Raw genomic sequence first — 13,163 nt, 5'->3', positions numbered from 1 at the left:
ATTTGGCAAATACTGTAGCTAAACTTAGATAATTTCATAGATTTGGAACTGGAAGGAGCATTAGAAATTAGCGCAGTCATCCCAGGTCTCCAGACCAAGCCTCAGTTCACTAGGCAGTTGCTGTTGGGTGGGGATAGGAGACCTCTCTCTGGTCACTAACCTGGGCAAACTGGTTATTCAGGTCTCAACCTGAATAGGTTGAGTAGGGCAAGAAAGACGGACAGGGAGGGATGCATGGCCATCCCCGTGTAAGAGACTTACCAGTATTTGGAGCAGCCTTGTTTAGTTTTGTTCATGTAAAATCTCCACTACCTTAAATTATGCCTAAAAACCATATCCTTTGAAAAAATTTTCATGGCATTCAGAATTCTGCTTTCTTCTGTCTCTGTTTGCTTCCTACCCCCTTGCTCTTTTTTTAGGAAGTTTATTTTTATTTAAAGGTACGAACAGGATCAGGAGAAATTGAAAACTGCATGTCATATGATATGCCTTGAAGAGGTGGAGGTATCCTAGCATAGAGAGTATCACAGTTGTCCTTAGAGTCAGAAAGAACTGTTCAGGGTTTGCCTCGGGTGTCTACTGGCTGTGTGACCCTGGACAAGTCACTGAACTTCTCAGGGTGTCTCCCAGACAATTCTCTAAGATGATGTTACAGAAAAATTGAGGATCCTTATTGCTATAGTAAGACTCTTTGCTGGGATTTTTCTACACTAATGAAATACAGGTTCAAACTAACTATTAATTTTGAAGTATATATCTCAAATAGAAATGACAAAATATCAGATTGAACCTTTATAGCGAAACATATCGCTTTCTTAGTTCTTAAAATTCTTCAAGTCATTCCTTATTAGCATCATGGGTTATCAAGTCGTAATTGTTTTTTTAATTCAATTTTATTGTATTTTTAGCACCTAATTCTCTCCCTTTTCCCTCCCCTCCTCCCTTTGAAAAAAAGTAAGAAAACAAATTTACAAGCATGTGTGATTTAAGTAGTATTGTCATTTTTTTTATCATATTGGCTCAGCCTACCCTTGAACAATTGATGTTTCTCTAGTTATTTAGATATGTCTCTATTTGTGTAAAGAGTGTTTTAGTGTTCCTGTAGTATCTTAGTAGCTATTATCAAGTATTCTATAGTATCTGTAGTTATTTTAATAAAAATGATAAAAATAAAATTCAATTCCTCTTTATATTTCTTCCTGCTAGATTTTTCTGCTTTGCAGAAGTGCTGATGATTTTTTCTATCCTACACTTTTGTAGATGTTGTTCATAGTTTCAGTTAGGTTTTTAGTTGAGTCCCTGTGATTCTCTAAGTAAACCATCATACATATCATTTGCAAAAAGTAATCATTTAGTTTTCTCCTTGCCTACACTTTGCCCTTTGATTTATTTTTCTTGTCTAAAATAAATTTTAATTGTTATTGCTATGACCAGAGAGACGTAGTGGATAGAGAGACAGTCTTGGTGTTAGGATGAGCCAAAGTCAAATTATGTTTTTGCCACATATTGGCTTTGTGTGATCCTGGGCACATCACTTAATCGCCATCTACTTCAGTTTCCTCATCTGTAAAATGGAGATAATAATAGTACTCCCAGGGTTGTTGTAAAGATAAAATGCAATAATATTTTTAAGTTGCTTTGCAAATTGTAAAGTGTTATATAAATGCTTGGCAATATTGTTAAACTCTCAATGCCCCAGGCAGATCTCTTAAGATTATGAACCAAAGAGGTCTTGATTTGCATTTGAAGAGGGAGTTTTTCACCAGGTTCTCTCCTCCCCCCAAAATGAAGGTTTGTCTATATTGTTTGTTAATATTCAGATCTGGAAAACCTAAAAAAAAATGAATTGTTGGTTGTTCAGTGTGTCTGACTCTTAATGATTCTGTTTGGGGTTTTCTTAGCAAAGATGCTGGAGCAGTTTGCCTTTTCCTTCTCCAGTTCAATTTGCAGATGAGAAAATTGAGGCACACAGGCTGAAGTGACTTGCCCAGGGTCACACAAGTAGGAAGTTTCTGAGGCCAAATTTAAACACAGGAAGAGAAATCTTCCTGCTTCCAAGTTGGCACACCTTCCACTGTGCCACCCAGCTACCCCTTGAATTCTATAGAGGTGAAATAATAAAGGAAGTGAGGAAGCAGAGCTTGAGGTATAGAAGAAGGAATTAGTTACCAGAATATAGATCATTTATTTTCTTCTTTTATATCTTAAATCTATAGATTTTTAAAAATGTAACTTTGTTAGGCTTTTGGCATAGTTTCTGTGCCTTCTACCAGTTTTTCTCTCCACGAATGAGAATGAAATCACACTCATATCTGAATTTATATATTTGTAAATAAAGCAATGGTTAGTTTCTAGGCTATTTTTTGGAATATCGAATCCATTTATAAATAAATAATTGTTGGGGGTTTTCTTTACAGTTGTTATCGATAAGAATTACTTTTTGCTAACCCTCCAAGAGGAATGCAGTCTCAATACTATTCAGCTGTAGTTGTTAGTAATAATGTCATTAATAATGTGCCAAGCACTATCCTAAGCTCCGAAGATGCCTAGAAAGGCAAAGGACAGGGTCTGCTCTCCGGGAGTTCACGGTCTAATGAGAAAGACAACAGGCAAATAAGTCCATACAAGTAAGTTCTGTACAGGATTAATTGAAGCTAATCAAGCAGAGAAAGGGGACCAGAAAGGCTTTCTGTAAAAAGTGGGATTTTGGCTGCAACTTGGAGGAAGACATACAGGTCAGGAAGTGGAGTTGAAGAGGGAGATGATTTCAGGCATGGATGTTAAGCAGTGAAAGTGTCTCAAGTTAGAAGACGGAGCATCTTGTGAGAGCAGTGTCCCTGAATCCAGAGTACATCAATAAAGTAGAAGAAGACTGGAAAGACAGGAGGGGCGCAGGTTGTGAAAAGTTTTGAATGTCAGATGAAGGATTTTATATTTTATTCTGGTGATGATTCTGGAGAAGCCCTAGAATTTATTGAATATAAGGGTGATGTGATCAGGCTTGTGCCTCAGGATGATCACTTTGGGAGCTGAGTAATGGGCTGGGGTGGGGAGAGAGCAATCCTCCTGCTGTTGCAGTAGTCCAGACAGGAGCTGATGAGGGAGGACCTGCACAAGGAGGGTGGCAGTGTTGGAGGACAGAAGCTGTTACAGAGATAAAAGCAGTAGCCTTGACAACAGATTAGAAATGGGGCAGCTGAGGAGCACCATAGTGCACAGAGGGCCAAGCCTGGAGTCAAAAAGATTCCTCTTCCTGAGTTGACATCTGGTCTCAACCATTTACAAACTATGTGACTCTGCGCAAACTAAAAGCTGTTTGCCTCAGTTTCCTCCTCTGTACAATGGGCTGGAGAAGGAAATGGCAAACCACTCCAGTGTCTTTGCCATAAAAACCCCAAATGGGGTCATGAAGAGTCTGATGCAACTGAAAACGACTAAACAGAAGGGGTGTGTGTGTGTGTGTGTGTGTGTGTGTGTGTGTGTGTGTGTGTGTGTGTGTGTGTGTGTGAGATCAAGTGAGGAATGAAGGATGGTCCAAAGGTAGATTAAATTATGCTATTCTGGGTATCTTTGTTTATAAACGACGCTCCAATTAAATTATATAAAACTCGAGATTTGATTTACCTGATAAAAGTGGGTCAGCTGTTGTAATATTATTGAATTTTTCTCATGACTAGGATTAAAAATAAAGATAATATATGTAAAAACACTTTGAGGGTGAAGGTGAGTTGTCTTTTTTCCCCCAACATTAAATCAAGGCAAAATATTAAATGTGTCAACACACAATATCAGAAAGCAGCAGGCCCTTTAGATTTCCCTGCTTCATTATTGCCAGAAAACCTCTTTATGCCATTCTAATAGTTTGGACAATCTGAGATTTCAAATACTAAATATTTTAAGGCATACATTGGCAGTCACTAGAAAATAAGCACAACTGTGTGCTGTACTGTTTGACTAGAAGGTGGACTGTTTAAATTGCTCAGTTTTCCAACAAAATCCAAAATACACAATTGGTCCTCTGTATTGTATTGCTGGTTCAGACATTCAGAATAGAAAGCCTGTGACATTTTTAGCTTTGCTTATGCGGCCTGACATGCGTAAGTCTACTTAGGTTAATAGTCATCTAGCCTTAAATTTGTAGGGTTCTTGTGTTTTCTTCTCAGTTCACCATAGAGAATTAAATATCATTTTCCTTTTTTGATCCGTTGTAATATGTCAAGATAATTGTGACTTCCTTATTCCCTGCAGCCATGAATGTTGTAGCCCAGCTAGGCAGTATAGACTGTCTTTATGAGTTACTGAGGGCAAAAAATAAGTCAGCCCTGGTGACTAACCTTTTAGTCACAAGCCTTAATTCCTAACTTAATGAGGCTGGTCCTGACATGTTGCCTGAAGCTGAAGCAGCATCCATGAGAACTTATATTTCCCAATGATCCAGGTCAAGTTCCACATCTGGATTAGGCATCAGAAGAGGATGTTTGTGGAGGAATCATATTAACACTCTCCACAGTAATTATGCAGTCTTCCAGGATATGTGGTTAGTGGGCATGAAGATACTACCTTCACAACATGTTGTTGACTTGTTTCTGTAGCGTCTTACGCTCTGTGACCCCACTTGGGGTTTTCTTGGCAAAGATATTTCAGGGACAGAGAAAAAGAACTTATTCCTTCAAAGAGCTGAGTTTACCCCTTATATTGCAAATAAATAAGAAGAGGATTTTCTAAGAACTCCCACTGTAATTTTGAGCAACATGATGGGACTGCATTTTAGAAGTAAAGTCAAGAATAACAGTGATGGTTAGTGGTGCCTAGCTGTGATCTTCTTCAAAGCTGAAACATTATTAGTAGTCAAGTCATTGTGTTATACTTCTTAAATTATTAAAAGATTATATCGCTGATGACTGGTGTTTCATTTATGGCTAGGAGAAAAGGGATCTTGACATAAAGATAGATACAAGCAAATGCTTATGGGAAAAGAGACTTCTCCATTTGGGAAAAGAAATAGTGATTCATAAGTGGGTTTGAGGTAATTTTAATTATTTAATGATAGAAAGATTATAATGTTCATACTAATTATCCAAACTTGGGGTGATGAGAATGATTATGGTAACAAATTAAGTAGCAGACTAAGTAGTGATCGCTGCATATATCTTACAACGTTGAATAGTGAGCCAAAAGCCCTGTTACACTAATAGAAATTTAGTAACCACACAGATGGTTGATTTGGTGACTTCTCTGGAGATTTGAAATATTTTTGTAAAGGCCAAGTGTTTCTACCTATTGTTATGTGGTACCAAATCTGAAATTTTTACATTACATCTGTTGTATAATATTAATTACATATTATTTGTTTTACTAATTGTATTCCCCTTGACTCAAATTTTAATATTCTCTATAACTGAATTACTCAGTTTATTTTTTATACTTCATTCCCAAAGTCCCAACATTGCTGGTTTCTTCAGGTCAAAAGTTCTTGGCTTTTTTTTTTAACCTGTACCCGCTTTGCATTCTGTATTAAGCTCCTACTATGTGCTAGGCACTGTGTCAAGCACAAGCAATACCAAGAAAGGATAAAAGACAACCTTCTGTTGTGAGAAGCTCACAGACAATTAGAGGAGACATGCAAACATTTATGACGCCTTTGGCATTTTGGTGAAGGCTATGTACTCCTATCGGAGTAATGTTTTTATATGCATAAAATTAAATACATAAGATGATAAAAGAAATCAGTTATAATGAAATGTAATTACTAAAATATTTTTAAAAACGAACCTACGAGATTTTAAGAACTCCTGATTTAAGTGGAGATGACTGTTTATCCAAAGATTTAGAGGTAGCCCTGAAGGTCTACTAAATAATTAGAAAAACTGTAGAATTAAATCTGAACATCAATTTGAAAAATATTTTCAAACTCAACGTATAATCTTGGATCATTATCCTAATCAGTCACTCAGGTATTTAGTGAATGCCTACCTACTCTCTGCCCAGGGGCGTAGAGAGAAAAGAAATGCAGTCTACAATCAGTGGACTCACTGTCTCATTGGGTAAATAATACTAGCACAGATAGTTTACAGTGAGTTCTTTATTTGTATGCTACATTTTCCTAGAGTATAGGCAAGGGGAGTATCAGTATGGCGAGGAAGTGAAACTTTGAAAGCAGCTTTGAAAAACCATAGGAAACGATGTACGGTTAAGGGGCTGCTGGCTTCGGAGTTAGCAGACCTGAATCATCCTCGCCGTGTTGCTGAATATCAATGGGATTGGACAAGCCGTGCTCATAGTTTCTAAGGGTGAGGGAGAACAGCAACCATTTCATTTAACTTTTCTAGGAATATTCCTGAGTTGAGTAACTGGAAGCTTTGCAGGACAAAGCATTTTCACCATAATTATGTAGTAAAATTAATTTGAAAGCCATAATCATAAATACAGTCAGTGGTTTATAGCTTTTAAAAAAAAAATAAACTTATTTATTTATTTTTAGTTTTCAGCATTCAGTTCCATAAGTTTTAAATTTTCTCCACCTCCTTTCTCTTCTACCTTCCCAAGACAACATGCAATCTGATATATGTTCTACGTATACGTTCTTACTAAACATTTTCACATTAGTCATGTTGTGTAGAAGAATTAGAACAAATGGGAGGAACCATGAGAAAGAAAAAGCAAGATTAAAAACCCCCCAAAGAAACAAATAATACACTGTGATCTGCACCCAGGCTCCCTGTTTCTTTCGGTGGCTGGGGATGGCATTTTACATTATGCGTCTTTTGGAGTTGTTTTAGGTCCTTGCATTGCTGAGAAGAGCTAAGTCTATCAAAGTCCGTCATCCCACCGTGTGGCTCTTACTGTGTCCAGTGTTCTCCCGGTTCTGCTCACTTCAGGTTTATAGCCTTTATACTGATTATAGATTTTATTTATATTTGAAAGTGACATTATTTGAGATTCTCATGAAAATGTGAAGAGTCTAATCCAAATGAGCTTGAGTTATGTGGTGGTTAAGTATTGAGGGGGAAGTGTTATATTCCTTAGTTGGTAAAGATCTGAACCAAGACCCTGTTTTAATTTTCCTCGAAATAATGATCTCCACCATGATGTTCATCAAATGGATTTAAAAAAACTGTTATTCATCTATTAATTTTCTGACTAGTCTTTTGCTTTGGAAGCAAGAATTCAGTAAATGTACATGTTTATAAAGGTATGGGAGCCAGTTATGTTCTTGAGTTACTCTGAAAGATGTTCTGGTTAAGAACGTTTTGGGTAAGAATTTTGTTTCACTCGTATTGTTTGGAAACAGTTTTCATACTAAGGTAGAAATTTTGTCTTGCTTCTTGAATTTCTCTCAAAAAATCCTTTTATTATATATAATAAAGTAGAAATAACTATTCTATGTGTTCTGAGATTCTTAACTATATAACTTTATAACTTATAATATTATTTTACGTTCAGAATTACAGACATCAGTTAATTGGAGAGATGCCCATCTTATTCTAGTTATCTTGAACTAGTTTTGTTTAGATAGAATTTAATATTTCAGATTCTACAATGAAGTATGGGGAACTCTCCTTTGTCTCTCATGCCCTGCCTCCTATCATCCTTAACTCTTCTGTCTTTTGTCTGCTCTCCTTCCCGGACTTTTAGCTACTTGAGTACACTGAACATTTCAGTTTTTGTTTTTGTATCCTTAGGTTTTTTTTTTTTTAACATAGTAGGCATTTAATTAACGTCTTTTGAATTTCTACAGTCCCATGAATTTCCACTTAAGTTCTCAAGATTCTCATTATAACAACTAATTCTTCTCTCTGTTTGAACAAATTGACAAGGGCGGATGAGCATATTACTTTCCTTTTGATAGCCAGTATTTATATGGTAGTTTTTACTTGCATTATTTCGTTTAATCCATAAAACAAATTTGAGAGACAAGCAGTACAGATACTATTTTCTCCATAGTACAGATGAGGAAAGTGAGGCTTAGAAAAGATAAGTAGCTTGCCCGTGAGCACACAGTGAGTAAGGGTCAGAGAAAGATTTGAACCAAGGTTTGTCCCATGTCCAACCTGTTCCTCCATGCTGCCTTTCATTAGTAATATTATTTCAGAAAGATTCTTTTAACTCTTAATCAATGCTGTTTGGCACACCACAAAGTAATGCTCCTTGAAGTGAAATACTGTATAAAAGAAAACATTTTCAGTGACCAATCATGACTTCAGAAGATTGATACTGGAGGACACCTCCATACAGAAAGGTGGTAGTCTAGAGGTGGGAAATGAACCCTGCACTTTAGACTTCACTATGGTGCTAGCTTGTTTTGCTTGTCTTTATTTGTTAGAAGGTAAGGTCCCTGCAGGTATGAGTGAAAAATTAAAAAAAAAATAAATTTTAAGCTCATCCAAATTTTAAAATACATTTTACTTTTTAGGGTGTTTTTATTTTTTTTAATTACATGTAAAAACAATTTTTAACATTGGTTTTTTTTTACTATTTTTGAGTTCCAAATTCTCTTCCCTCCCCTCTCCTTGAAAAGGCAAGCAATTTGATATAAATTATACATATGTAATCGGGCAAAACATTTTCACATTAGCCATGTTGCAGAAGAGAACACAGACCCAAAAAAAATTTTTTAGGAATATATATCTGATCATATGCCAAGAAAAGAAAGAAAATTGATCACTTTGTTTTTTTCTTTGTACAGTACACATTTTGGAATTTCATACCCAAGAATTTATTTGAGCAGTTCAGAAGAATAGCTAATTTTTATTTTCTTATCATCTTTCTGGTACAGGTAAGTCCATTTACTTTCTATCACCAAATCAAATATATAACAATGAATAAGTGTCTTACCCTTCAGGAACTGACTTATTGCTTACTTAATAAGGAAAAAAACTGCTCCCCAATCCATTGCTGTAAAAGAATAACTTCTTATTTAATTTTCTCATAAGCAAATGGTACGTCTACTGCGAGACCCTTATAATAGGTTTGCCTTTCAGGCTAAACATACCCAGTGAGTTTACTTTTCAGTCTTCTGAGGGGTGCGAGGCAGTGGTGCTTTTTTCTGTCACCATTGGTCCTTGAGCACTGAAGGGAAGAGCAAGAATTATTTTATCGTGTAGATAAATACTGAAAAAACTAAGTGGTTCTGTGCCTTGATATGATTAGAATCTTCTACAATATGAGCACGTCCTCCAAAGCCAAAGTGACTCCAGGGTCTCAAAACCATCTTAGCTAGTTGATCAAGTTCTTGCACCTTGATTAAGAGTAACGTCGAGAAAGCACTTTTATTTTCCTAAAGCTCTTAGATGTTTTCTAAATATTTTCATTAACACAGAATCGGCATTCTGATGTTTCCAGACTTGTCATTTGTCCATCTGGTAGGAGTTGAAAGTCCTGGACAGACTAATATTGCTTTTCAGTTAACAAGCTATGCTGTCTCAACCTCCCTATCCTTCAGCTGTCGCATCTGTATAGTTGGAATAGGAATTTGCCCTCCCTGTCCGACAGGGAGGTAATGAAGATAAAATGACACAAAACTTTTTAAAAATATGTTGAAAAACCAAAAGTAAGTGATATTGTGATTTATTAGGACACTGATCAAGAATCAGTCACCAATCTGAGTGTTTGGAAATTAACTGTCTAATCTTGTTTTAATTGCAGTTGATTATTGATACACCCACAAGTCCAGTCACAAGTGGACTTCCTTTATTCTTTGTCATTGCTGTCACAGCTATCAAACAGGTAAGAATTTTATCCTCAGAATTAAGAAGAACTTGGTTCGTCCTCTTTCGGATATGTATTGCATTTTTATTTTCTGTTTGCCTTTCATTAAATCAACCCAGTTCTCTGAATTATGGGTTCTTCTGCAGGGAATAATTTCACTAGACACTGAATTGTAGCTTTTGGGGAACTGGCCTATTTCTTGGCCCTAGCTGCCAGAAGTAATGTCTTATTTGACCACTGATAGACTTACCTGTGTACCAGGAAATACCGGCTACATTGAGGCTTAGGAATGCAAGTTTGGTAAACTGTCAGTTTAGCAAACTTCATCTAACCCAGATAATACCAGGTAATCATCTAATCATCTAATACCAGATAGTCACAATGCCCTTGTAGTAGTTGATAGGAAGAGGTCACAATATACCTAACGATTGACTGTTTCTAAAGTCAGCCTTCTGCTTGGCTCTTGTGAACATGCCCAGTGATTGTCATCAGCTCCAAGGACAGAAGTCTAGGAGGTCTGGGCTCTCAATCAGAATGCTTATCCCACAGTACATCCTTGCTGGGGAGCTGTTGCTGGCCTGCCTTTAATGATAAACTGCCTGACTCATGATCCTTTCAGGCTTCATATTCCCTCTCGGTACCTCTTCACTCATGATCTTACAGGCTTGTGCTGGTTTTGTACTTGTGTCAAATTAAGAGAAGTTGCCCAATCTGTTGGCTAGATCGATGACCTGGAGAATGATGTTAGGGGGTTTATCCTAACTTTTGATCAAATAGGGAATGCTCCATGATGTGGTGTGACTTCATTGATGTCTTCTTTGCACGGATGCTCTACCCATATCATAAGGACATGCTGATATGTTGGAGAGCTGCAAATGTAAAATTGTTAAAGGTTGAGTACTCTGCTGAAGTAGTGTGGAGGTGACCCGTAAGTTCTCAGAAGTTAAGTCTGAAGAGTCAACATTCTGGTTGCAACTACTGAGCTAGAAAGACTTCTAGGGATGGATTGATGATGGACTGCATTTGTGTTGTTTACAGAGCAGAGGACCAGCCTTGTTAATTCAAGAGAGCTTCACCGCCAATTTGGCTGTAGAGTATTGAATTTCTCTATTACAGTCACTTTTGAAGACTACCTACTTTATAAGGAGTGTAAGACAGATAAACGCAGCACATGTGAGGGCTGCTAGCAACGGTTCACTCTTGATCTGGTCAGACAGGAAAGACACAGCTTCAAAGAGGTTAATAATCTAACTTTATTCTAATCTAGTCTTCTCAGAGAGGTTGCTGATAATGAGAGCTGCAGCTCCTACAGCCTTCCCTCACCACTCTTCTTTCAAGGGCTGGCAAGATGGGGTCGCAGCTTGTGCCTTCCCCAAAATCCCCTCGTGCCTCAATGGGGGCTGATCAAGGCACACACAGCATTCCAGCTTGTGCATTCAACCCTCAGAGTTCCCCATTCACTGACCAGGGCCCTCCTGCTTTATAGGGCAACAGATAAAGAAGGCATATTGCAGCAATAGCCTTGCAAGTTTACATCACCTCATCCCTGTATCTCACTGCACAGTCACAGTGAATGTTTACAATTTAAGCACAGATGTTTATATTATTTGTCATTATATATTGCTGTGAAAGCATGGTGGAGATGTTTTGGACCAAAATTGTGAGAACTCATATCTAATACCTGGGAACAAGATATTATTAAGGCTATGGATCCTGGGAAACTGAACTCTAAGAAATAACGAAAATCCACTTTACACACACTAAAATCCACCTTACTTACAAGTAGTCTTGTATTTACTACTACAAAGAAAGTCATTTTACAGTTTGCATAGGTAAAGTGGTTATTCATAATGATGAATATCTCAGATCTTTGATGTATTAACGTTTGATTAATTAAGGTTGAATGCTTTGATTTCTTTGGAGTTGACCAAGCTTTATATGAGGACTTAACATTTTCTTCTTGTCCTGATGTGAAAAAAAATGTGACTGACTACCTACTAGCCATAGTGTTGGTCAGATAGCAGTCCCAAGAAGGGGCAAGATTAGAAAATTAAGTTTTGTCTAGAGTAGGCTAAGAAATCTGGCTTGACTTGGTCATCCTGTATTGGGTTGAGTCTAAAGAATTCCAGTTGCAACACTAAACCCCTGACAGTTGTCTCTGGCAGTCTCCCATCCTCACCATGCCCAAAGTGTTCTTAGCTTGAGAAGTTCCAAGGCATATTTTTCCAGTCACACTGCTTAGACCTTCTTTCCTGAACCTATGTCTTATACTGTAGTCAAGCTCACTCCTGGTTCCAAAGAGGTTACATTTGGCAGGGGTACCCCTGGAGAACTTGATGATGTTTTCTCTTTTTAAAGTACATAGGTACATAAAAGAAGAGGTAGCTAATAGATAAAGAGCGGGCCATGGAGTCCTGAAGAACCTGGGTACAAGTCCTAGCTTGGGCACATACCATCTCTGCAGTGTGGGCATACCATTTAACCACTCAGTATTCCAGCCATCCTCTATACACACTGCAGAAGAAGCTGCTGAGCCAAGTTTCCTCATCCAGGACTTCCCTGTACCAATGAAATCCCAGGTCTGGATCTTTGCTATCCCTGTCCCTAATATCCAAAGGGAGAATGTGATCCATTACTAGCTTCACTATGTCTATTGAATTAAGGTTGCCAGTTATCTAAAAGACAGTAGAGGGCCCATGGATTATGCAGGAAAAGTGGTCTCAGAATAGAAAGTAAAGTGGACCAGTGAAGGATAACCACCAGACCTCATTCTCATAAGCTCCATCAATGTTTGTGTAGTGTCAGGAGCTAAGCAGAAGGCCCCCGGCGTGTTTAGAGCCTCTGTGGAGGATTCATGTGGTGTAGAGTCTCACAGGATAAAAGGACGCTACATCACTGGAGGGAACCTGAAATCTTTGAGCTCAGGTAGCTGTCATCATATCCTAGCCATCCTTTCTTATCTTCATATTTAACATCTGTCTTCATGTGGCACTAGAAAACGCCAAAGTAATTGCACCCCATTTCTTTTCTCAAAGAAATGCTGCTTTCTAATTAAGGAAGTTATCACCTTAGGTACTTGAAATGTGTGAAACATGAAATTACATTCAGCTGTTTGCAAAACATATTTTCATTTGGGACAGCTAGATAATCTGTAAGATGATGGCTTCTAATAGCTGTTGTGGTGAGGCTTTTCTGATAGACACCTTTTACTTAAAACATCATTCTTTAAACACACAACAGTAATTTAAGTAGTGTAGCATAAATGATAAAAAAAAAAATCTGTTCCATATGACAGCATTGTATGTGTGCAATTAACAAGAGCCACAAAGCTATCATATTCCAAGATAGTTTGCTTTCCAAGTAAAAAAATGTGCCTTCTTCTACTCCTGTGAAACCCACAGCTGAATCATATCCATGTTTTCATCATTGCAATTCTAGTTATCTGGTGATTCAGG

At 37.5% G+C, this 13,163-nt stretch overlaps 1 protein-coding gene across 5 annotated transcripts in view; it reads left to right on the top strand.

The window, feature by feature from the left end:
* Nucleotides 1–13,163, top strand: part of ATP11A (ATPase phospholipid transporting 11A) — a 214,924-nt gene that overhangs the window by 123,094 nt on the left and 78,667 nt on the right. For all 5 annotated transcript variants that reach the window (XM_072621938.1, XM_072621939.1, XM_072621941.1 and 2 more), the window contains exons 3-4: nucleotides 8,687–8,776; nucleotides 9,646–9,726. In XM_072621938.1, the coding sequence (XP_072478039.1) occupies nucleotides 8,687–8,776; nucleotides 9,646–9,726 (171 nt within the window). The remainder of the gene's footprint in view (nucleotides 1–8,686; nucleotides 8,777–9,645; nucleotides 9,727–13,163) is intronic.

The sequence above is a fragment of the Notamacropus eugenii genome, chromosome 6 (genome assembly GCF_028372415.1).
Source record: "Notamacropus eugenii isolate mMacEug1 chromosome 6, mMacEug1.pri_v2, whole genome shotgun sequence".
Taxonomy (NCBI): domain Eukaryota; kingdom Metazoa; phylum Chordata; class Mammalia; order Diprotodontia; family Macropodidae; genus Notamacropus; species Notamacropus eugenii.
This window is presented reverse-complemented; position numbering and strand designations above follow the sequence as displayed.